Source organism: Papio anubis, chromosome 11 (genome assembly GCF_008728515.1).
Source record: "Papio anubis isolate 15944 chromosome 11, Panubis1.0, whole genome shotgun sequence".
Taxonomy (NCBI): domain Eukaryota; kingdom Metazoa; phylum Chordata; class Mammalia; order Primates; family Cercopithecidae; genus Papio; species Papio anubis.
The window spans coordinates 44,322,381-44,348,730 of record NC_044986.1 but is presented as its reverse complement, the minus strand read 5'-3'; the positions used below and the strand labels follow the sequence as shown (position 1 = coordinate 44,348,730).

The following is a 26,350-nucleotide window of genomic DNA, read 5'->3' as shown; positions in this document are numbered from 1 at the left end:
GGCAACAACGGACTGATGTTCTTTAGGGAGGATGCGAATCTGGATCCAAATGCTGGCCAGTGACTGGGTTTCTGCAGCACTAGAAACATCTAGGGTTGCAGGTCTGCAGTTTATCTGTTTTATCAAAATAGAAACAAAGTTTCATTTTCCCCCAAGCAGGAATTCAGCTAGCTTTACTTTCACTTTCTCGTTTCGGTTTCCGAGGTTTCCAACTTGCAAGGACACACCCACAGCTTACACCATTGGCTGCTGTTTAGCTCCCTTATATAACCCTGTCTTGGGGTTTAAACGTAACTGAAAATCCACAAGACAGAATAGCCAGATCTCAGAGGAGCCTGGCTAAGCAAAACCCTGCAGAACAGCTGCCTAATTCACAGCAACCATGAGGTAAGGATTTCTTTGCTTCTCTGCCATAATATCTAAAATTTTTGAAAAAATGATAATTAAATACTATTTCAACAGGTTAGATCTCAGTGAGGTCAAGTTTTCTAATTCCTCAATTTGTGTATCTGCTTATGGACTGAATGTGTGCATGCATGTGTGTGCACATTCGCACATATATAAATTGTTTAATTAATGCATTTTTAGTTTGTTAGTGTGAACTTGAGGAAGCTTACCTCATGCTGTAGCCCAAAGAAGGGGAGGGAAATGGGAAAAGAGTTTTGCAGGAAGGGAGAAAATGATCCCAATCTGAGAGATTCCTTCCCATCAGATTCACTTCTGTCTGATCTGGGGAAGGAATGGACAGCTTGTCTGGGTAGAGGCATTGCTTTCTGCTGGTTTCTTACCACAGAGAAAAAGCAGGACCCACAAGAATTTGAAAGCCTCAGTCTTGCAGCCTCTCTGATGTCTTGTGGGTAATACAGTGGAGATGTGTTAGGAAAAGCTCACAGCCTTCCTCCGTAGGCTACTGGTCTCACTTTCTGCACTGCTGGCCTCTTACAACAGATTTTCTTAATCAGACTGAGCTTAAGATAAACAGATTGCCTCTTCCCTGGAAAATCCAGGCTCTTGGTATATCCTTGACTGAAGATGATCCACATCTGCTTGGGAAGATCCATATCTTCCTTACCTAAAGGGCTTAATGTGGGAATTCCTCAGCTGATTTAAAAACTGTTACTTAGGCCAGGCGAGGTGACTCACGCCTGTAATTCCAGCACTTTGGGAGGCCAAGGTGAGCAGATCACCTGAGGTCAGGACCTCGAGACCAACCTGGCCAACATGGTGAAACCCCATCTCTACTAAAAATACAAAAAATTGGGCATGGTGGTACTCAGGAGGCTGAGGCAGGAGAATCGCTTGAACCTGGGAGGCAGAAGTTGCAGTGAGCTGAGGTTGCACCACTGCACTCCAGCCTGGGCAACAGAGTGAGACTCCGTCTCAACAAAACAAAACAAAACAAAACAAAACAAAACAAAACAAAACACCATTACTTAATACTGATTTGCAAATTTTCCCCTCAATGCTCCAGTGGTCAAACTTTTGAAGGAGTAAAAATTCCAGAAAATGCACATTACGGGCCTATGATGAACCCTCCTCTGTAAACAGATGGAGTTGGTATTGATAATTAAATCATAATAATATTAAATGTTATAAAGGTAGTTATCACTTTCTGAATTCTTATTAAGTGCCAGCCTGGCTTCTAAAAGTGTTATGTAAATTATTCCATTTAATTCTCAAAAGATACTTATGAGGCAGGTACTTCCACAGTCATGCATCATGTAACAATGAGGATACACTCTGAGAAATTTAGCTGTTAGGCAATTTCATCATTGTGCAAACATCAAACCTAGATGGTGTAGCCTACTACACACCTAGGCTATAAACCTGTGCAGCATGTTACTGTACTGAATACTGTAGGCAACTGCAACACAATGGCAAGTATTTGTTTATCTAAACATATTTAAACATAGAAATGGTACAGCAAAAGTGTGGCATTAAAATCTTATAGGACCACCACCAAATATGTGGTCCTTTGTGGACTAAAATATCATTATGCAGTGCATGGCTGTATGATCCTGATTTTACAATAAGGAATCTTAGATTTAGAAATGTTAAGATCACATAGACAATAAGTGGTAGCTTTGAGATACGGACCAGGATCTCTACATTCAATGATATTTCATTAAACCTTTAAATCAGTGTTTCCCAAAGGGTGCCAGTGGGGGCTCATGAGATTTTTTCAGATGGCAAACTCGTTTGCTTTTATGTTTTCCTGCTTTTATGTTTATGTCAACATGTACTACAGAAAAAAATATATATATGTATATATAATTTGTAGAATTTTATTCAGTTTAGCAATGTAATTTTTTATTGTGATAAAATATATGTAAAATAAAATTTATCATTTTAATTACTTTAAAGTATACAATTTAGTAGTATTTAGTATATTCATGATACTACTGTTCAATCATCATCACTATCTAGTTCAAGAACATTTTTCTCACTATGTGGAGAAACTCCATAGCCTTTAAGCAGTCACTCCCTACTTGCCCCTTTCCCCAGGCCCCAGCAACTGTTACTCTGCTTTCTGTCTCTATGGATTTGCCTATTGTGGATATTTCATATAAATGGAAACACATGCTATGTGGCTATATTGAATTGTTATAATTTTATATTTCCTAAGCATCCCTTTTTGAATATTAAGTTGGACTTTCTCATTCCAGAAGCAGGACTCAGTCACCCTTGACACAGTTTCTAGTTCTTCACCTTTTTCCAGTTCCTCAGTGTGATTGATCCAGATATCTGCTTTATAGAACTACCTCCTGGTGACCACTTTCCTATAGCATAGCAGGGTATGACCTATTTGACTTGCCCCCACTGACCTCACCCCCCGCTATGAACCAGGTAGATGTGCTGCAGTGACCACCTCTCAGTCACAGCATGACCCCTTGGCAAAACTTGCACCTGCTTGCTCTAAACCCACCAAATAGAACTTTCAGCAGGAAACCCACCTAGGTAACACCCTGGCCTAAGGCCCTAAAGGCTCGGGCCCACATTCCCCACTCGCTGGTTGAGCATGCATGTCCTCAATGGTTCCCCCTTTCCCATTGGCCCTGCAAGGCGTATTGCCCTCTTCTTTCTGGATCTGTAAGTAATAAGCTGCTTCTGTTATTTCACATACTTTTTTTTTCAATTGCCTCCTTTGTATCTCACCTGACCAACACACTCAAACCCAACTTCTTCACGGATCATGGCTTTCCGAGAGAGAGGCTATCTCGGCAGAAATAAACTAAACACATGTCAGGCAAGAACCACAAGGGCATCTGCCCAGTATAAACAAGTTTCCTATAAAAAGGGACACCTAGACATAGATCAGACACTTAGACATTAGGCTATTCATCAAAATAAAGAAATACCCCTAGAAAGTCACATTGTAAATATCCATGACCAAATACCCTGGAGCTCTTTCAAGTCAGGGCTATAGATTGTAGCCACTCTCATGAGAGAGACCTCAAGACCAAATTAGGAAAAAAAAAATACAACAGTGACCTTTTGGATCAGTTTTTTTCATTTAGTGTAGTGCTGTCAAGGTTTATCCCTGTTGTGTCATGTATCAGTACTTCATTCCTTTTTGTGGCTACATAACATTCCACTTTAGGGATATATTAACATTTTTCTATCCATCAGTTGGTGAACATGTGGGTTGTTTCCATTTTTTGGCCATTATGTATAGTGCTGCTATGAACATCTGTGTGCAAGTTTTTATTTGAACACCTGTTTTTATTTATCTTAAGTATATATCCAGATGTGGAACATCCAGGAATGTTTACCCAGGAATGTGTCATATGGTAAATATTATGTTTAACTTATTGAGGTACTACCACATTGTTTTCCATAGCAGCTGCATCATTTTACATTTCCACCAGCAATGTTTGAGGGTTTCAATTTCTCCACATCCTTATTGTCTTAGTCCTTTTTTGTTGCTATAGAAGAATACCTGAGGCTGGGCAATTTCTAAAGAAAAAAAGTTTATTTAGCTTACAGTTCCACAGGTTGTACAAGAAATATGGTGCTGGCATCTTCTCAGCTTCTGGTGAGGGCTTTGGTGCTGTGTCAAAACACACTGGAGAAGGTCAAAGGGGAAGCACATACAAAGAGGGTCTAAACCCAGGGGGCATCCTGACATTATAACAACCCATTCTCAAAGGACTAATCCATTCCCCTAAGAACCAATCCAGTCTCATGAGAATGAGAATTCACTCACTGCTACTAGAATGGCACCAGGTCATTCATGAGAGACCTACCTCTATGATCCGAACACATCCCACTAGGCCCTACCTCCAAAATTGTGACACTGGAGATCAAATTTCAGTAGAAGATTTGGTGGGGACAGTCAAACTGTATCAAAACCATAGCACTTGTCAATACTTGTTCACCTATTCTCCTTTTTAAAAATTATTATTGTAGCCAACTTAGTGGGTGAGAAGTGATATCTCATGGTTTTGGTTAGCATTGTGTTAGTGGCTAATGATGTCGAGCATCTTTTCATGTGTTTGCTAGTCCTTTGTGATTATTCTTTGGAGAATTGTCTACTCAAGTCCTTTGCTCATTTTTAAATTGGGTTGCTTGTCTTCTTGTTGATGAGCTATAAGTATACTTACATATATTTCTCCATACATGAGTAATCACACACAAAGAAATATATAAGGATTTGGTTCTTTATAAAACAAAAAATAGGGTAGTGTTTTGGACACTTCTTTACAATTCACTTTTCTTGATTAACTGTATCTTATGAAAGTCCATCAAACTCAACTAGTTTTGATCTAATTCATGTAGTCTAGTGGCTACATAATATTCTATGGTTTTAGATATACTTAATTTATTTAACCATTTCCTGTTAATATTTCCAGTTTGTTGCTAATATTTCCAGTTTGTTGCTAATATATACAGTGTTGGTAATGAATATTCTTGAGCATACATCCTTATGTACTGGTGATTTTTTTCTGGGAGATAGATTCTGAGGAGTGGAATTACTTTGTTGAAGGAAATATAATTTTACTGACTATCATTAATTTTAATTTTGATTTTAAAATTAAATTTTTAATTTTAATTACTTTAAATTTTCATGACTATCATCCGATTGATCTTGAAGGCCATAATAATTCATGGCTTCAGAAATTGTGTCCTCATCCATTTAAACTCTTGCCAATCTGAGTGGAATAAAGTTATAAATTATTGCTTCTTTAATTTGCATTTCTCTAATGACTAGAGGCTAAGGCATCTTTTTTCTTTTTATAGAGACAGGGTCTTACTGTGTTGCCCAGACTGATCTGAAACTTCTGACCTCAAGCAAATCTCCTGCCTTGGCCTCCCAAAGTGCTAGGATTATAGGCATGAGTCATTGTCCTGATCCAGAGCACTTTTTTTCATATTTATTGGCAATTTATATTTGCTCTTCTACAAATTATCTATTCATATAGATTTGCAGTGGTCTGTTGAACTATACCAATTTGCAAAACACTTTATATATTACAAATGAGAATCTTCTCCATATTAAAAACATTTTCCATATTTTTATTATTTTTCTATTTACTTTGTTTAGAGCACCTTTGCCATAAATAAATCATAAATTGTTTCATTATGGTAAAACATATATAACATAAAATTCATAATTTTAACCATTTTAAGTGTACAGTTCTATGACATTAAATACATTCACTTTATTGTGCAGCCATGACCACCATCCATCTCCAGAAAATTTTCATCTTCCTAAATTGAAACTCTGTACTCATTAAACAATAATTTCCTATTCCCTCCTCCCCCAGTGTGGAGGATCAGTCAGAGTGATGGGAAAAACTATAGGGAAAGAATGCAAACCTTCTGAAAGGTCAGAAGGTTCTGCAGAGCCCTGGAGGAGAATAGCTGAAGGCAGCTGTTCTATAACCCTGAGGCAGAGGGCAAGGAGTAGGTACAAGGCAGTGTGGGGGAATTTATCTTAAACAGGCTTGTTTACTTATAAATGTTAATTACCTACAGGTTGTGTTGGCTCCAGGTTTTCGGCATTGCGCCTGCACTGAATAAAAGTAAGCATCTCCAGCTTCTCGGAGATGTTCTCTGGCCATTAGAGCCAGGCAGTCACCTCGCTGCTTTTACACTGCATACCTGTGTCTGAGTACTCATTTCATCCGTCAGCCAGGGTCTGCGGGACAGACCCGGCACCCCAGTCCCTGTTAATCACTGTTCTACTTTCTGTCTTTATGAATGTGGCTACTCCAGGTACCTTATATAAATTGAATCATACAATATTGTACTTTTGTGGCTGGCTTATTTCACTTAACACAATACCTTCAAAGTTATCCATGTTGTAACATGTATCAGAATGTCTTTTCTTTTTTAAGGCTGAATATTCCATTGTATGTATATACCACATTTTGTTTATCCATTCATCCATCAATGGACACTTAAGTTGCTCCTGCCTTTTGCTGTGTGAATAATGCTGCTATGAATATGGACAAAAAAGTATCTGCTTGAGTCCCTGCTTTCACTTCTTTTTGGGTATAAAACCAAAAGTGGAATTGCTGGATCAAATGGTAATTCTATGGCTAATTTTTTTGAGGAATTACCATACCATTTTTCACAGCACTTGCCCCCTTTTACATTCCTACTAGCAGTGCACAAGTGTTTCCATTTCTCTAGATTCTCACCGATATTTGTTATTTCCTGGTTTTTTTTGTTTTTTGTTTTTTGTTTTTTTAAATAATAGCTAACCTAACAGACATGAAGTGGTATCTCATTGTGGTTTTTATTTGCATTTCACTAATGATTAGTGATATTGAGCACCTTTGCAAATGCTTATTGGCCATTTCTATATTTTCTTTGGGGAAATGTCTATTTAAGTCCTTTGCCCATTTTTTTAATCGTTGTTTTTTGTTGCTAAGTTGTAGAGTTTCTTTATCTATTCTGTATATTAATCCCTTATCAGATACATGATTTGCAAATATTTTATTTCATTCTGTGATTTGTCTTACCACTCTGTTGATAGTATCCTTCCATGCATAAAAGTTTTTAATTTTGGTGAAGTCCAGCTTAACTATTTTTACTGTTATTGCCTGTGATTTTGGTATCATATCTAACGAATCATTGCCAATTGCCAAATACAATGCTGTGAAGATTTTTCCTTCAGTTTTCTTCTGAGTTTTATAATTTTAGGTCTTACATTTAGGTCTTTCATCCATTTTGAGTTAATTGTTATATATGGCATAAAGTAAGGGTCCAATTTTACCCTTTTTCATCTGTATATCCAGCTTTCCCACATCGTTTATTGAAAAAACCATCCTTTACCCATTAGATGGTCTTGACATTCTTACTGAAAATCATTCCACCATTGTTATGGACTGAATTGTGCACTCCCAACCCACCCCTACCCAAATTCTTACGTTAAAGCCTTAACCCTCTTATGTTGAACTGTTATTTGGAGATAGAATCTAAAAAGAGGTAATAAAGGTTAAATAAAATCACAAGAGCAAGGCCTTAATCCAACAGAGCTGGTATCCTTAGATACCAAAACTCACTCTCTTTCTCTCTCTGCCACCGAGGAAAGGCCACTTTAGGATGCAGCAAGAAGGAGCCATCTGCAATCCAGGAAGATATTCCTTGCCAGCAACCAAATTGGTTGTCACCTTCATCTAGGACTTCTAGCCTCCAGAACTATAAGAAAATTAAACTGTTGTTTAAGACATCCACTCTGTTATATTGAGTTATGACATTCTGAGCTAACTAATACAGCCAGATAAGTAAGGGTTTTTTTTCAGGACTTTCTATTCTATTTCACTGGTCTATACATCTGTCTTTATGTCAATGCTATAATGTTATGATTACTGTAGCTTTGTAGTAAGTTTTGAAATCAGAAATTGTGAGACATCTAACTTTGTTCTTCTTTTTCAAGATTGCTTTGGCTATTTGAGATCCCCTGAGATTTCATATGAATTTTATGTTGAATTTTTCTATTTCTGCAAAAAATGTCATTGGGATTTTTATAAAGATTGCATTGAATTTGTAGATCACTTTGAGTAGTATTGGATAGTATTGACATCTTAATATTATGTCTTCTAATCCACTAAATGTCTTCTAATCTTCTAAAGAACAGAGGATGTCTTTCCATTTATTTATAGCTTCTTTAATTTCTTTTAGCAGTCTTATAGTTTCCAGTGTACACGTCTTTTGCCTCCTTGGTTAAGTTTATTGCTAAGTATTATATTCTTTTTGATGCTATTGTAAATGGGATTGTTTTCTTAATTTCCTTCTGGGATTTTTTAATTGTTACTGTATAGAAATATGACTGATTTTTCATGTAGATTTTGTATCCTGCAGTTTTGCTGAATTTATTTGTTAATGTGTAGAATCCTTAGAATTTTCTATATATAAAATTATGCCATTTGTGAACAGAAATAATCTTACTTCTTCCTTCCTTTCCAACTTGGATGCCTTGTATTTCCTTTTCATTCCTAATTGCTCTGACTAGAACTTCCAGTACTATGTTGAATAGAAGTGGTGAAAGCAGCATCTTCCCTCATTCCTGATGGTGGAGGAAAAGCTTTCATTTCTTCACCATTGAATATGATACTAACTGTAGGTTTTTCATATATGGCTTTAATTGTGCTGAGATCATTCCCCTCTATTAGTAGTCTGTAGTCTGTCGAGTGTTTTTTTCATAAAGGATGTTGAATTTTGTCAAATGCTTTTTCTGCGTCACTTGAGATGGTCATGTATTTTTCCCTTCATTCTGTTAATGCGATATATTACATTGATTAATTTTTGTATATTGAACTATCCTTTTATATGAAAGTCTCCATTTCGATGACTTTTTTTTTTTTTGAGACTGAGTTTCACTGTGTTACCTAGGCTGGAGTGCAGTGGTGCAATCTCAGCTCACTGCAACCTCTGCCTCTCAGGCTCAAGCAATTCTCCTGCCTCAGCCTCCCAAGTAGCTGGGACTACAGGCATGCACCACCATGCCCAGCTAATTTTTTTTTTTTTTTTTAGTATTTTGAGTAGAGACCGGGTTTCACCATGCTGGTCAGCTGGTCTCAAACTCCTGACCTCAAATGATCTGCCTGCCTCGGCCTCCCAAAGTGTTGAGATTACAGGCATGAGCCACCTCGACCAGCCTATATGACATTCTTGAAATGACAAAATTACAGAGACGAAGAACAAATTAGTGGTTACCAAGGATTAGGGGAGTAAAGGTGAGGAGGTGACAGATGTGACCATAAAGGGGTAATATGAGGGAGATGTGGTAGTGAAGAGTAGTTTCGTTTCTTTATCAAAGTGGTGGTCTCATAGGTTTACTCAGGTGAAAAAAATGACATAGCACTATACAAAAGCATTGTTGTACCAATGTCAATTTTCTAGTTTTGAACTATTGTATTATAGTTGTGTAAGACAGAATCACTGGAGAAATTGGGTGAAGGATACACTGGATCTCTGTACTGTCTTTGCAACTTTCTGTGAATCTATAATTATTTCCAAGTAAAAAAATGAAAAAAATTAAAACCCTGGTCAAATATTCTCTCTGTCATATGATCTTAATTTGTTGCATTCCATGCAGAGTAAGGTCCTAAAGTCAATGTTTCCTAAGGTTCTGCATTTCTAACTGACCTCTGTCCTAATTATCTTAATATTAAAATAAGAAACTCTCATATAGCATATAATATGCTCTCAGTGCTTTACACATATAAGTTTACTAATCCTCACCAAACCCAGTGTGATAAATACCATCATTATCTCCATTCTACAAATAGGACTCAAGTACAGAATAGTTACTTGGCTGGAAATTGCTCTAGCTAGCCTATGAAGCCAAGCAAACAATATCAACAGTCCATGAATAACTTAAAAATACATTAACTTTAATGAAGTCTAAGTAAGTGTGATCCTTTCAAGGATAAGTACTAAAATACAAGGTGTCTTATCTGATGTTTTTCTTCTGGCTGTTCCTCACCTAACAAAGAAAATCTGTTTTTGCTTTTACAGTACAAATGGTGATAATCATCAGATCAAGGATAGTCTGGAGCAATTGAGATGTCACTTTACATGGGAGTTATTCATTGAAGATGATGAAATGCCTGATTTAGAAAATAGAGTCTTGGACCAGATTGAATTCCTAGACACCAAATACAATGTGGGAATACACAACCTACTAGCCTATGTGAAACACCTGAAAGGCCAGAATGAGGCAGCCCTGAAGAGCTTAAAAGAAGCTGAAGACTTAATGCAGAAAGAACATGCCAACCAAGCAAGTGTGAGGAGTCTGGTGACTTGGAGCAACTTTGCCTGGGTATATTACCACATGGGCAGACTGGCAGAAGCCCAGGCTTACCTGGACAAGGTGGAGAACATTTGCAAGAAGCCTTCAAATCCTTTCCGCTATAGAATGGAGTGTCCAGAAATAGACTGTGAAGAAGGATGGGCCTTGCTGAAGTGTGGAGGAAAGAATTATGAGCGGGCCAAAGCCTGCTTTGAAAAGGCGCTTGAAGGGGACCATGAAAACCCTGAATTCAGCACTGGGTATGCGATCTCTGCCTATCGCCTGGACGGCTTTAAATTAGCCACAAAGGGTTACAGGCAGTTTTCTTTGCTTCCCCTAAGGCAGGCTGTCAGTCTAAATCCAGACAATGGATATCTTAAGGTTCTCCTTGCCCTGAAGCTTCAGGATAATGGACAGGAAGCTGAAGGAGAAAAGTACGTTGAAGAAGCTCTGGCCAACATGTCCTCACAGACCTACGTCTTTCGATATGCAGCCAAGTTTTACCGAAGAAAAGGCTCTGTGGATAAAGCTCTTGAGTTATTAAAAAAGGCCTTGCAGGAAACACCCACTTCGGTCTTACTGCATCACCAGATAGGGCTTTGCTACAAGGCACAAATGATTCAAATCAAGGAGGCTACAAAAGGGCAGCCTAGAGGGCAGAATAGAGAAAAGATAGACAAAATGATAAGATTAGCCATATTTCATTTTGAATCTGCAGTGGAAAAAAAGCCCACATTTGAGGTGGCTCATCTAGACCTGGCAAGAATGTATATAGAAGCAGGCAATCACAGAAAAGCTGAAGAAACTTTTCAAAAACTGTTATGCATGAAACCAGTGGTAGAAGAAACAATGCAAGACATACATTTGCAGTATGCTCGGTTTCAGGAATTTCAAAAGAAATCAGAAATCAATGCAATTATCCATTATTTAAAAGCCATAAAAATAGAACAGGCATCATTCATAAGAGATAAAAGTATCAATTCTTTGAAAAAATTGGTTTTAAAGAAACTTGAGAGAAATGCATTAGATCTCGAAAGCTTGAGCCTCCTTGGATTTGTCTACAAATTGAAAGGAAATATGAATGAAGCCCTGGAGTACTATGAGCGGGCCCTGAGACTGGCTGCTGACTTTGAGAACTCTGTGAGACAAGGTCCTTAGGCACCCAGATATCAGCCACTTTCACATTTCATTTCATTTTATGCTAACATGTACTAATCATCTTTTCTGCTTACTGTTTTCAGAAACATTATAATTCACTGTAATGATGTCATTCTTGAATAATTACATCTGATAAAATATTAGTTACAGTCAACAATTAGTGAAACAATGTGTGTGTGCATGTAAGAAAGAGAGAAATCATTTGTATGAGTGCTATGTAGTCAAGAAAAAATGTTAGGTAACTTTGTAGGAAATAAAATATTGGACTTACACTAAATGTTTAATTCATTCATTTTATTGTGAAATAAAAATAAAATCCTTAGCTCCTCCATCAACTGAACAGACCCTTTTGGCCAAGGAGACCCCAGAAACCTTAAAAACTAAGTTTCCCAACCATGACGAGATGAGAGATCATTCACACCTCATTATATTCCCTCCCTTGCTAACTGCCATTGGACTTTTTCCAATGAGTTAAACAGAAACCCATGGAAAACAAAGAACAGAAGACTCACTCCTTGGCTGACTTCACCTAGCTCACTCCACCTAGCACCACGGCCAGTCTCCCTTCCCCTCTTGCGGGTTCCACATGACAACTGATCAGCCTTCCCTCCTAATAAGTGACCACCGCCCACAGACTGGTTCTGGCCAGTCCATGGAGGCTGCACACAGGGTGCCTCAATGTCCTTTGTTTCACCTTTTGACATATGAAGCCTAATTTTGCTGCATTTTAATGTTAAGTCTCCACCATAAAGTGAACACAGAATGCTTGTAACATACATGCTTGTGTACCACTCTTCTGTGACTGCTCCTCATGAACATTCATAGCCCCCTATAACCTGTTAAATATGTGTGTCCAGCCAACCTACCAAGCATAAAACTTCTGTAATACCCTCCCTCACTCCAAGAGCCTGCTTTTGGTTGCTATGGTAGGCTCTGTTTCCCAGGCTGCAGGCTGTGGGAGAGGAGGCTGCAGTGGCTCATGCCTGTAATCCCAGCACTTTTTGGGGATGAGGCAGGAGATCACCTGAACCCATGAATTCAGGAGCAGCCTGGGCAACGGCAAAACCAACCATCTCTACAAAAAATGCAAAAACTTAGCTGGGTGTGGTGGCGTGCAACTGTAACTGCAGTTCCAGCTACTCAGGAGGCTGAGGTGAGTGGATTGCTGGAGCCGGGGAGTTTGAGGCTGCAGTGAGTCTTGCCACTGCACTCCATTCCGGGTGATAGAACGAGACCCTGTCTCAAAAAAAAAAACACAAAAAAAGTTTTCTCCAAATGTACACTGCTTGTGATTTTATGTCAACATCATCAACAAATAGCTTTCAGTGCAAGAAACCAAAAGTACTGTAATACACAGGCAAATATTCTTCCCAAACCTCATGCTGTTTACAATCTAGTGAGAAACACAGATAGCAGTACACAGTCAATTAAAGGTTAGCTTTCTCCATGAAGATGTTACAGGTTTAATTCAACGTGAAAGTGTTCCAAGGAGTTTATCTTGTTTTATGCCATTTTATTTGAAGCACTATTTACTACGTCATTTGCTGATATTAATCTAGTTAAATCAAGAAATACTACATGAAAGGTTGCTAAATAATCAGAGATCATTGGTAACAATCACCTTTGATTATAAATAATCACATTTTATTGAAAGGCAATGCACAACACATAATATTATAAGAAGGAAAAAATAAAGAAGCAATGTTTTTGAGCTTTCATTCTTGTATATGTTTTAGGGGAGAATATATTAGCTTCCTGTAGTGGCTGTAAAAAATTACCACAAATTTGGTGACTTAAAATTTCACAGATTTATTATCTTACAGTTCTGGAGGTCAGAAGCCTGAAATGGGTTTCAATGAGCCAAAGTCAAGGTATTGACACAGCTACACTCCTCCAGAGGCTCTAGGCCTTTTCCAACTTCCAGAGGCTGCCTGAATTATTTCACCCACCTTCAAAACCTACAGTGTAGTAGCTTCACATCTCTCTCTCTCTGCTTCCTTCTTCACATCGCCTTCTCTCCTCTGACTCTTTTGCCTCTTTCTTCTAAGGACCCACCAGGTCCACCTGGACAATCCAGGATCATTGCCCCATCCCCACATCCTTGATTAAATAACATCTGCAAATTCCCTTTTGCTATGTAAAGTAACATGTTCACAGGTTCTAGAGATTTGGTCATGGATACCATTGGGGGGGCATTATTCTTACTACTACAGAGCACCCCAAGAAAATCTCCAAATTTTGGGCTTCCAATCCATTTTGCTTCAATTATTTAATATTGTTACTCCTTCCAGTAGATACTGATTTCATCCATTGTCCTGACAGAGATTATGGCACATCTCAAATTAAATGCTAAATTTTCACTGGAAGTACATTTTTTGCTTCAACTTTTATTTTAAATTCAGGGGTACATGTTGAGGAGGTTCAGGTTTGTTACATAGGTAAATATGTGCCATGGTGGTTTGCTGAACAGATCATCCCATCACCAACATATCATCCCATCACCTAGATATTAAGCCCAGCATCCCTTAGCTGTACTTCCTGATGTTCTCCCTCCCACCAACCCCACCTCCAACAGGCCCCAGTGTGTGTTGTTCCCCCCTGTGTCCATGTGTTCTCATCATTCAGCTCCCACTTATAAGTGAGAACATGCAATGTTTGATTTTCTGTTCCTGCATTAGTTTGCTGAGGATAATCATCGGATATACTTGCTCTGTATTTAGATTTCATAAAATTTGCAACTTAAAAAGTAGATTCGTGTACCTAAGTTTTTCCAAATATTCTTTAAAGTTTTCTATTAACTTATCAGTTTTTAAATTTATATTAAATTAAAAATCAGGTCTTTAATAGCCACATGTGACCAGCAGTTTCTGTATAAGACAGTACAACTGTTAGAAGTGATTGCCTTAAATGAGGCACTAGCTTCAGGCACTAAGTCTTAGGGGGTGGGGTGCCAAGAAGCTCAGTGATCAAGGTAGACAATATTTCAATGCAATATGTTTTTAAAAATTCAAAATCAGGCCAGGGATGATGGCTCATGCCTGTGATCCGAGCACTTTGGGAGGCCAAGGTGGGTGGAACAATGTTTAAGGATTAGAAAAATGTTTGAGCCCAGGTGGTGGAGACCAGCGTGGGCAACATGGCAAAACCCCACCTCTACAAAAAATAAAGTAATGAGCCCGACATGGTGGTGGACACCTGCAGTCCCAGCCACTCAGGAGGCTGAGATGGGAGGATCGCATAAGCCCTGGAGGTTGAGGCTGCAGTGAGCTGTGATCTCACCATTGCACTCCAACCTGAGCTACAGAGTGAGACCCTGTCTCAAAAAAAAAAAAAAAATCAAAATCAATGCAAAAGGTGAATTACGGACAGGATATTGAGATTTTGAATACAGACATTAACTCAATAAGGGTAAGGCCCGAGTCTGTTTTCTTTATTGTTATATTGACAGTACTTTGAACAAAGTCTGGCACTTACAGTTGTTTGTCAACATCTGCCGAATGAATTCAGAGGGGACAAAATGTTTAAGGTATGGGTGGGTGTTTGACATTTTCTGCCTAGATCCCAATACCACTCTTGTCTTTATTGGGTACTCATTACACAAAGCACCATTGGCGAAGGTTGGAAGAGAAGCACTCTCCTACGATTGTGGGTAGGAGTGGATTTTTAAAGCTATTTGGCAATATCCGTCAAAACTTAAAATGTATATAGATTTTAACTCCAAATTTCTCTAGCTTACACCCAACAGAAATAACAGCATAGATAGATGTACAGCATTGCCGTGTTTCTTGTTGAATCAAAAGACTGGAGTGGAAGCAGGGACTTCAGTTTCCGCCTGTAATCCCAGCACCTTGGGAGGCAGAGGCGGGTGCATCGCTTGAGATCACGACTGAGTGACACAGTGAGACCCTGTCTCAAATAAACAAAGAGTTAAACGGGCAGCACGCGAACTCAGCGGACTCAGAGAGGCAGGTAAGAGCCGAGACCAAAGTGCAGGAGCCCAGCTGCAAATTCAACTCCGAAAAACCCTGGACTCCGCAAACGTCTGGCCGCGGCTCTTGAGCTCTTCTATTAAGTTTCGGTTTCTGAAGCTTCGTTAAGTTTCCATTTCTTAAGTTTCGGTTTCTGAGAGCTCGGGCATCACATTCAATTTCCAGTTTCCTGTTCTAGCTGGGGCTGGGGTACCTCCTTTAACAAAGACGGGCCGCGCGGCCGACTCCCAGGGCTGCCGCAGCCTGGCGGGCGCGCGCGCGCGCGCACGCGCACTCGCACGCGCACCCGCCCTCCCACTGCGCGGCTGCCCTCGGTCCCAGGTGCTGAGGAGAGAGAGAGCGCGCAAGGGACTGCGCCGCCCTGACGGCCTGCAGAGCGTTGCCATCATGAGGTAAGAGTTTTCCTCTGCCTCTCCTCCCAAGCCCCGGGTTGGCCTTTGTTTCAAACCGGGCATCTTTTATTCATTTCCAGCGCAATTCTGCGGCCTTTTCAGGGGCCAAGCCCCTCGCGCCCGGCAGCCAGGCATCTGCGTTGGGGACCCTCCCCAGGCACTCTGTCCCGGCGCGCGGCGTCTGAAGTCGGGCCTATCGGGGAGGGTGGCCGAGTGGACGCTTCTCCGGAGTCCGGTCCCTCCCGAGCGCCTGAGGAGGCCAGTCAGGGAGGAGGAACAGGAGATGCTCCCCGGCAGCCTGCCCCATCCCTGGCGTCTGCGGTCGGGACTGTCAGGGCGTGTGCCGGGCGACGCTCCCCCAGGAGGCCTGTCCACCCCGCGCTACCCGACGGCTTTTCTCGGAAGCGGCGACGGAGACCGTGCTGGGCACGCGGACGCCGCCTCCGGGAAACTGGTCAGAGCCTGCAGAGTCCCCCGGGGCCGTTCCGGGGGCAGCTGCTACATGCAGAGTCTCCTTAGGCCCTATCGCGTGCCTCTCTTTCCAGCTGCCATTCCCTCGGTGTGGCATACGCGGTTTCGCCGCAGCCCTCCAGGTGTCACATTCGCCTGCCACTGCCATTTTGCCTTTCTGATTTCTGGGTCTGAGTTCTTCCCTTCCGGGGAGCTACCTCTGTACCAAGCACAGATTGTTATCATCCCACCCAATCCGCTATTTTATAAGGATTTCTTTATCTGACTCCTTTACTGATTCAGTATGATGGCGTCCTTTTCTTAATCATTTTGTATTCGCAGGGGCTAGTACCCTGCCCTGCACGTGGTTAGTGAACATTCCGCATTTAATGAGTTGAGGAATAAGAGGTTAAGGTTAAGGTCTTGGGCTCTAAAAGCAGATAGTCCCTTGTTCTAAATCCTGACTGAGCTCCTACTAGTTGAGTGACCCCAAAGTTTCTCAAACTCTGTGAGTCTGTTCCTTATCTGTAAAAATTAATGGTGACCATCTCTTGGGACTGTGGAAAAGGACAATAATAAATCCTAGCAATTGACTGCTTAGCGCATAATTCTTGCACAATAAATGTTAACTATTCTCATTATTATAAGTTAAAAAAAGGTTTAAGTGCCACCCACACATCTAACTTTTTTTTGAGATGGAGTCTCGCCCTGTCACCCAGGCTGGAGTGCAATGGCTCAATCTCGGCTCACTGCAACCTCCGCCTCCCGGGTTCAAGTGATCCTCCTGCCTCAGTTCACCTTGTAGCTGGGATTACAGGCGTGCGCCACCACTCATGGCTAATTTTTTGTCTCTTTAGTAGAGACGGGGGTTTCACCATGTTGACCAGGCTGGTCTCGAATTCCTGACCTCGTGATCTGCCGGTCTCAGCCTCCCAAAGTGTTGGGATTATAGGCGTGAGCCACTGTGCCTGGCCACATGTAACATTTTTAAGAAAGGAGAGTGCTATCAGGAAGGGGCTTAAAAAAAAAAAAAAAAAAAAAAAAAAAGAGGGTGGTGTGCACCGTACATATGCAGGATGGGGAGGAAAAAGGCTGGGCCCCATTGGGGACTGTCTCCCAAGGACAATGAAAGACTGCTTCTTCCTAGCAGAAGAACAGAATTACTGAAAGATACCCTCTTCTGATGCAATAGCTTCTCTCTTATCAGCTTCCCAGAGACAGAGTTACAAAATTAAGTAGACAAAGTTTAAACAGTAAAAATTCTCATGGTGTCCAGTTGTGCATAAATTCCAGAGCCTGGACAAACCACTTCAGTACCTGATTGAATATCCCTTTGAGATCTTACAACCACATTCATAATACCTGAGCAGCCCTCCTCATCCTCCTTGGGCTGGGCTGGTAGAGACCTTCAAAACAAGCGTTTGTTTTAGGCAGAGGGCTGGTAAAGCAATATTGTGGATTTGAGCAGGCTGTAAGGACATGGCATGTCTTGCCCATGTTTTTGGTACAGTTATACTAGAGAAAGGAACAATTACCAAGGAACAATTTTACCAGGTTTCCTAGTCAGAATCAGTACTCAATACAGAAATGGAATTTTCATATTAATTATTGAATATGTATATCTTTATTCCTAATTTTCAGTGGTTTAGTGACTGCCAAAAGGAAATAGATGCATGTAATACAGAAAGCTCTGTCATCTCTCCAGAACTGTTTTTGCAATAAATAGTGAGAATTTAAATGAAATATTTCTAGGACATAACTGTACATAGAAGAAACTCTAAAGTTATGGGAACCTAATGCTTTAACTGTAAGATCAAATAGGGATAAAATTAGTTGTTATGCAAAGAACAATGTTTAAGGTTTAGAAAATTATTTCTTGTATTTCTTCAAAAATTTAAAAGTATTTTATCTTTGACAGTGAAATTCCTAAGGACCCCTTGAAGGCCATTCTGTTGGAGTTAGAATGTCATTTTACATGGAATTTACTTAAGGAAGACATTGATCTGTTTGAGGTGGAAGATACAATTGGGCAACAGCTTGAATTTCTTACCACAAAATCTAGACTTGCACTTTATAACCTATTGGCCTATGTGAAACACCTAAAAGGCCAAAATAAAGACGCCCTTGAGTGCTTGGAAGAAGCAGAAGAAATAATCCAGAGAGAACACTCAGACAAAGAAGAAGTACGAAGCCTGGTCACTTGGGGAAACTATGCCTGGGTGTATTATCACATGAACCAGCTTGAGGAAGCTCAGAAGTATACAGGTAAGATAGGGAACGTCTGCAAGAAATTGTCCAGTCCTTCTAACTACAAGTTGGAGTGTCCTGAGATTGACTGTGAGAAAGGGTGGGCACTCTTGAAATTTGGAGGAAAGTATTATCAGAAGGCTAAAGCGGCTTTTGAGAAGGCTCTGGAAGTGGAACCTGACAATCCAGAATTTAACATCGGCTATGCTATCACAGTGTATCGGCTGGATGATTCTGATAGAGAGGGGTCTGTAAAGAGCTTTTCTCTGGGGCCTTTGAGAAAGGCTGTTACCCTGAACCCAGATAACAGCTACATTAAGGTTTTTCTGGCACTGAAGCTTCAAGATGTACATGCAGAAGCTGAAGGGGAAAAGTATATTGAAGAAATCCTGGACCAAATATCATCCCAGCCTTATGTCCTTCGTTATGCAGCCAAATTCTACAGGAGAAAAAATTCCTGGAACAAAGCTCTCGAACTTTTAAAAAAGGCCCTGGAGGTGACACCAACTTCTTCTTTCCTGCATCACCAGATGGGACTTTGCTACAGGGCACAAATGATCCAAATCAAGAAGGCCACACACAACAGACCTAAAGGAAAGGATAAACTAAAGGTTGATGAGCTGATTTCATCTGCTATATTTCATTTCAAAGCAGCCATGGAACGAGACTCTATGTTTGCATTTGCCTACACAGACCTGGCCAACATGTATGCTGAAGGAGGCCAGTATAGCAATGCTGAGGACATTTTCTGGAAAGCTCTTCGTCTGGAGAACATAACCGATGATCACAAACATCAGATCCATTACCACTATGGCCGCTTTCAGGAATTTCACCGTAAATCAGAAAATACTGCCATCCATCATTATTTAGAAGCCTTAAAGGTCAAAGACAGATCACCCCTTCGCACCAAACTGACAAGTGCTCTGAAGAAATTGGCTACCAAGAGGCTTTGTCACAATGCTTTGGATGTGCAGAGTTTAAGTGCCCTAGGATTTGTTTACAAGCTGGAAGGAGAAAAGAGGCAAGCTGCTGAGTACTATGAGAAGGCACAAAAGATAGATCCAGAAAATGCAGAATTCCTTACTGCGCTCTGTGATCTCCGACTTTCCATTTAAATACACACTCTAGGAAATTAGCTCTAAGTTTTTCCCTCCATTTTGGGTTCTTCTTCTTTTTTTTTTAATTGTTTTAATCCATTGTTTATTATAGAGCTAATATTTATTGAATAGTTATTGTGTACCAAGCATTGTGCTAAATACTTTATATGCATTATGATGAATCTTGTGTAGTTTTCTTTTTCTTTTTAATTAAAATACTATAATCCGTTGAGAAATAGCAATATTCTAGCTATTGTAACTTTTAAAAATGGTATGGCCATTAGATCTGAGCTTTTTATCTCTGCTTTTTGTAACACTTTGCAGATTACATTTTGGCAAATTTCTCATATTATGTAGTAAATATATTCCTATGTAAACCTTTGATACCTAGATCAGGAATACTCTTCCAGGAGTACAAAATTACATTATTAATAGTTAAGCTCTTAACTATGTAGTTTGCAAAATACAGCACTTTTTAGTTACAGATGTTTTGACTTTGATGAGGATATTTAGCTATCAATCTAATAGTCACCTAAAATATCTTTTTTGTTGGAAAAAAGTTTATAATAAAAAAGTTTGTCATCTCTAGTGACTTCAATAAAATGGAAAAACTAGAAGAGAAGAAAAAAGATTTCCTCAAATTTTAAATATGTAACTTCAGGGATTCAATTCCCAAATGTTTATTAAGTAGTTAGAAATAATTATGTGGGAAAACAATAAATAATGGAAAATAGTGAGTCTCAAATTGTTCTTTTTTTTTTTTAACTAAAAAAAATCTGCAATGAATCTATATGCAATTAATTTTATTCCTTCCAGCTAAAATTACAATATTTTTAGGTTAAAATTATTGAGATATAAAGCAGCCATTGGGAAATTGGGAGAAAAGATAAACAAATGGAAAAAGAAGATGTCCCTAACCTACCCCCATAGATTACCAATATTTCAGTGTACTAATTTTGAATCTGTTCTGAATAGCGTTTTTATACCCTCAATTTCTGGCCTTTGACTATTTTAGCATTTCAAAGTGACTTCTACGAAGCTTTTTTTTTTTTTATGTGAAATTTTCAGAGTGTTGTTTTTTTCATGTAAATACTCCAGGAAGAGTTAAGCGTGGCTTTCAGTTTTAATATCCACCTTCAGGGGTTACTGCTTGAGGGCTTTTATCCCAGGGGACTTTTTAATTTGTATGTTACTTAATGTGGCTTATCTAATGTAGTTTCTTTGATTATAGACTACACAATTATGTACCATCACAGTATTAGTGGAAACGTACCATGTGATTTAATTCTCCATTCCTCCAATGTAACTCTTAAAATTATTATGTAAGTGTGTGTTTTACTTTTTGTTTTTTATTATTTTTAAAATTTCTATTATGGTTTGATTGTTATAAAAATAATGAATTCTCATTGTAAATTTCCAAAAAAAAATTACAAAAATATGTGAATTTAAAAATGAGAGCAGTCCCCTTACCCTACCACAGTTTCACACCCTCAAGGTAAACTTATAACAATTTGATATGTATCCTTCCAGATCTTTTTTCTATACGTAGTCAGACATACATATATACTGCAGTGTATCTCATGTATTAATTTTTTAATCTTTTGTTTTACTTAATTCTGTTTATTATTATTATTATGTTTGAGCTATTAAAGAAGAACAAGGAAGGGAATGATCTTTTCTCAAGAATTTCAGAAAGTCAGCACTGAAGTCCTGACCTATCAGTAGACACATTTTTCCCTTTGAAATATTTTAGGATATTCTAGCAAAGCAGGCCATTTCTCCCACCTGAAAGTACATAACTTCCATCGCTTGCTACGTAATTCAAAAAACTCACATTCAGGGGTTACTCAGACAGTTAATCATAGAAAAGATTATTTGCTTCATCATTTAACTTGTTTTTATAAATCAGAGCTGTGTTCATACACAGAAGGGGCCTGAGATTTCTGCCCTTTAAACAAACTACCAGGTGAGGATGCTGCTGCTGTTCTTCTAATTACATTTTGAGTAGTAATGTCTACAATATTGTTCCTCAAACTTGGCTACATATTGGAATCACCTAAAAAGTTAAAACAAAACATAGATGTCTGGGTCCCACCCCATAGAGAATGACTCACTTGGCATGGGGTGCAGTCCAGGCATCATGATTTTTAGATTTCCCAGTTGGAACTTGTGCAGCAAAGTTTGGGAGCTACTGATCTACAATGTGAAAAGTAAGTATAAATGGAATAAAATTAATTAGGCTAATAGGCTTAAACCAGGAAATCCTAAGTTCCTTGAATATCTGGTTTGCATTTGGACTCCTCATCTTGTACTTGGTATATAATACTCTAATAAAAGCTGCCTGAGTTGAATTGTATATTGTCCTACACCTACCTCTGAAAGCTGCCCTTACCAACTGACTCAAAGTCTCTGAAATGGGTCCAAATCCTACTTAGTTAGATGAACTCATCCTGTCAAGCCTGATAAGAATCCTATGATTCCAGGCCCAAGTTATTTTCTTGCCTATTAGACAAACTTATAAATATGCCCAGAAAAGTGGCTGTGATTGCTATTCAGGGTAATTTGGCCCTTCCGGAAAAGAAATGCCTCCTCTCCAAATCTTGAAGGTGCTCTTGGAAACTATTTCATTCAGCACTAAAGGTAGGCTCCCTGACTCATAAAAGCTGAGAAAAGCCCTTTCAACAAATGACAAATCAGCTGGCAGAAAAACTGGCTTCCCAGTCATGGAGCTCTTAAAGATATTTGCTGTCCTCTCTGGGTGCCCAAATAGTCTTAGCAGTTGATCACATGCTATCAGCCAGAGTTTCAAAAGCAATATAAACTGTCACTATTTCTTTCTAGATTGAGTCAACGATGAAGATTACTTCAGTTCAAGAACAACCTTGTAGACAACACAGAACTTTAAAATCAGGAGAACCTTGAGAAAATCCCTACTCCAACCAACTTTATTGATACGAAAATTGAGACCAGGACTGGTGATAGGACTTAAGGTTTCACAACTAATTTGTGGACCATAATTTTTTTCTCCTGGCTGCTGGTTCAGTAGCACTTACGCCCATTTTATAGTTTCTACCGGGAATCATTTGTTGTAGGCTAAACATCAATTGACAGAGTTTATCTGGCCATGATACGACTATGCTTATGTGACATCAACTATAACACAGGCGGGCCCAAGGAGAGTCCTTTTATGGAATATGTTCATTACTGAGATTAAAGAACATGACGGAACTATAAAACAATGTGGCAAGTTTTTATATAATTGGCAAATTACAAGAAGTGAAAATCCATTTGGCCTTGACAATTGGAACAGTTTCCTTTGAGTAGTTCAAGTGTAATAACATTGTAACCCTAATGTGGTAGCAATGAGAAGCACCTCTCAGATCTCTAGCTACAGGGATTATAATTGTCTGAAGGTCCCATCTCTACACATTGAAGTCTATCACTACATTTACACTGAGGCCATGCTTCCCAGTGTGGCAAGGATACTAAGTCATGCCCTCTCCTGAGAGATGCAATACTCCTCTGACAAGCAATTTCAGCTCAAGGACTCCCCACCAGCCTTGTCAAATGTTCCTTAAAACAATACTGTAATCTAAGATGTTTTTACCCAACTTTTCTTCCTTCTGTCTCCCCTACATATGGGGTCAAACCTGCATCACAGTTGGATGGCTCTCCCAGCCTCTGTCTGCTCTCTTCCCATTTTTTCTCAGAGGTGTTTCCCCGAATACATTTCTTGCACGTTCAACATCCCATCTTAGATCAAACTGACACATCTAGTGAAAGAAATGTAATTAGAGGACTCTAATTGGCTGGGTGTGTAAAAAATGTAATTAGAGGACTCTAGTTGGCTAATATGTAAATAATGTTTACATAATATAAATGTCATTTATTGTTCTTCAACTTTTTGGATCAGTAATTATGATTAAAGAACAAAACATGGCTGGGTGTGGTGACTCATGCCTATAATCCCAGCACTTTGTGAGGCTAAGGCAGACAGGTTGCTTAAGGCCAGGAGTTCGAGACTAGTCTGGCCAACATGGCAAAACCCCATCTCTACTAAAATTACAAAAATTAGCTGGGCATGGTGGCACATACCTGTAACCCCAGCTACTTGGGAGGCTGAGGCACAAAAATCACTTGAACCCAAGAGGCAGAGGTTGCAGTGAGCCAAGATCACATCATTGCACTCCTCCAGCCTGGGCGACAGAGTGAGACTCTGTCTAATAAATAAATAAATAAATCTTTCCAATGTTATAATATTTGATTTGGAAAAGAGAAGGGGGAAGAGAGGTAAGGGAAATAGTCTTAGTTTCTGTTGTGCTGCTATAATAGAATACCTGAGACTGAGTAATTTTAACAATCAGAAATTTATTTCTCACAGTTCTGGAGACTGGAAGTTCAAGATCAAGGAGCTGGCAGGTTTGGTGTCTGGTGAGGGCCTGGTCTCTGCTTCCAAGATGTCACCTTGAATGCTGCATCCTCTGGAAGGGAGGAACTCTGTTCCTCACATGGCAGAAAAGCAGAAGAGAGCAAGAACCCACTCCTGCAAGCCCTTTTGATAAGGGAATTAGTCTAGTCATGTGGACCAAGCCCTCAGGAACATCTCTCCTTAGGTCTCACCTCTCAATACTGTTGCATTGGAGATTAAGCTTCCAATCCATGAATTGGGAGGAGACAAAAACATTCAAACCATAGCAGAAAAATAGAGATGGAAAAGATACAGATCTAAGCGATGTTTTGTTTCTAGAACTGGATTTTGGAATTCAAAGATTTGGAATAAATTCCTCACAAAAGGAAGCTGTGTATTTTGGAAGATTGAAGAACCAGTAAACAATTAGAAGCCAGAATACATACCCAGTCCTTCATCATTGGAAGGAAGGATATATCCCTTGTGCAAAGACCAACCAGCATCAGACCCTCACCCAGTGTGGAGAGCAAAATAAGAAGGCAAGGAGACAGTTGGATTTGGCCATTCCACAATGTATACATATTTTAAAACATATTGTACATGATAAATATATACAATTTTTATTTGTCAGTTTAAAAAGGAAAGGGGGCCGGGCGCGGTGGCTCAAGCCTGTAATCCCAGCACTTTGGGAGGCGAGGCAGAGGATCACGAGGTCAGCGTGAGACCATCTGGCAGGTAGAGCCCGTCTCTACTAAAGATACAAAAACGAGGCGTGGTGGCTGAGGCTCCTGTAGTCCCAGCTACTCGGAGGCTGAGGCAGGAGGTAGTGAACCGGGGCCAGACTTGCAGTGAGCGAGATCGGACCCACTGCAATCCAGCCTGAAGTGACAGAGGCAGACTCTGTCTCAAAAAAGGGAAAGGGAAGGGGTGGGGGATGAGGAGGGGTGGAGGGTGCTGGAACACATGTAACAACTAGGGCTAGGGTCACCTGCGCTTTAACATCCCCTGAGTTTGCCTTGAGCCTCCAGGCCATGGACTTTGGAACGTGGCTGTGAGTCCCTAATTCTATTAAATATTAATTTGGTTCAAGAGTAACTTCATCTCTCTTCACATGCTTTTCCTTTCCATACCACATCAACTCCAGCAAATCTCACCAAAGCAAACAAACAACAACAAATACCAAAACTGAACAAACACCAAAACTCAAATCACTTACAGGTCATTTCTATATAAAAACCCTTTATTGAGAAGATCTGAGGAGACAGAAAAATCTACAACTTTAAAGTTAATATTAGGTAATCTCTGTTTTTCAGGAAGAAAAAGGGAGAGAAGTGAGAGGGTGGAATATTGGGAGAGGGGAGACAGAAAGGAAACAAAAAAGAATGGAGGGAGTAAAGAAAGAAGAAAAGAAGGAAAGATCCCCAACCATTTATTGATATTCCTACCTCTTTCCATTATTCTGAGCTTTGCCTCTTTCCCTGTGTCTCCTCTTCTCCCTTCAAAACCATTCTTCCATTTTTCTTAAACAGAGCAACTCTGTTCTCTTATCCTCATACTCAGTCACAAACCCACCGATGAGTAACCAAATTCATTGAGTTGCTTAGTTCTACATAAGAACTTTCATTTTAACATGATCCATTCTCCTTTGAAAGCAATTTCAGTTATAAATAAATAGCATCCCCACACAATTTCACATGCACTACACATTTAAAGTAAATTTAATCACTAACTTTGTCATTATTGCTGTACAGTATAATCTGATATTTGATGTTTTCAAATCCACATGGAATCCATCCTTCTCTATCATTTGGTTTCAACATTTTCTAACATTTGGCTTCTGATATATGTTTGAGATTCTGTGTCTCACACTTTAACTCCTTTATCAACCCACAACAAATAAATTAACACATTAGTAGGGGTCACAGTGGGAACAAGAATGGGAGAAGGCTGACAATCTGGGTTCCTGAGAGAGGCAGAGGACTCCAAATTTTTTTAACATTATGTTTTACCAATGACTATCCCTAGTCAAGCCAGTCAAAATCGTCATTCATATTAACTTTGATACTCCATGTTGCAGAACTGATATAGGTAACCAAAAGCTGAAAACTGCAACACAGCATCTTTATCCCAGTATTTATACTTGCAAGAGGAACAGGATAAATGTGGGATGGGTAACCAGCAAGGGGGAGTTGGAAGAGGAGGAAACAATAACAAACTTGAATGTCTGTGCTAAGGCAGGCCTTGGGGAGTTGAACAACTGGAGATCTCCTACTCCTGGGAAGTGTGCTTGCTAATTCCAGCAGATGGCAGTGCTGCATAAGATGTCAATTTTAAAATGCTTTTCCCTGCTGTTCAAACTTTGG

The 26,350-nt window shown here is 39.6% G+C and overlaps 2 protein-coding genes across 4 annotated transcripts; both read left to right on the top strand.

Annotated features, from left to right (window-relative positions):
• The first annotated feature begins 220 nt into the window (after nt 1-220).
• Nucleotides 221-11,681, top strand: IFIT1 (interferon induced protein with tetratricopeptide repeats 1). The gene is made up of 2 exons (XM_003903978.3): nt 221-387; nt 9,973-11,681. Exons 1-2 carry the CDS (start codon nt 383-385, stop codon nt 11,402-11,404), a joined length of 1,437 nt encoding a protein of 478 aa, XP_003904027.2. The 5' UTR covers nt 221-382; the 3' UTR covers nt 11,405-11,681.
• Nucleotides 11,682-15,439: 3,758 nt separating this feature from the next.
• Nucleotides 15,440-22,815, top strand: IFIT5 (interferon induced protein with tetratricopeptide repeats 5). Of its 3 annotated transcripts, none has more exons than XR_002524362.2 (3): nt 15,440-15,785; nt 18,154-20,901; nt 22,421-22,815. XR_002524362.2 is itself a non-coding variant. In XM_003903974.5 (2 exons), the coding sequence occupies exons 1-2, from the start codon at nt 15,781-15,783 to the stop codon at nt 19,595-19,597; spliced, it is 1,449 nt and encodes a 482-aa protein (XP_003904023.1). In that variant the 5' UTR covers nt 15,440-15,780; the 3' UTR covers nt 19,598-22,815. The 3 variants fall into 3 exon arrangements, 1 of the variants encoding a protein (XP_003904023.1); XR_001906503.3 differs by having other exon boundaries at nt 18,154-21,789; XM_003903974.5 differs by having other exon boundaries at nt 18,154-22,815.
• The last annotated feature ends 3,535 nt before the right edge of the window (nt 22,816-26,350 follow it).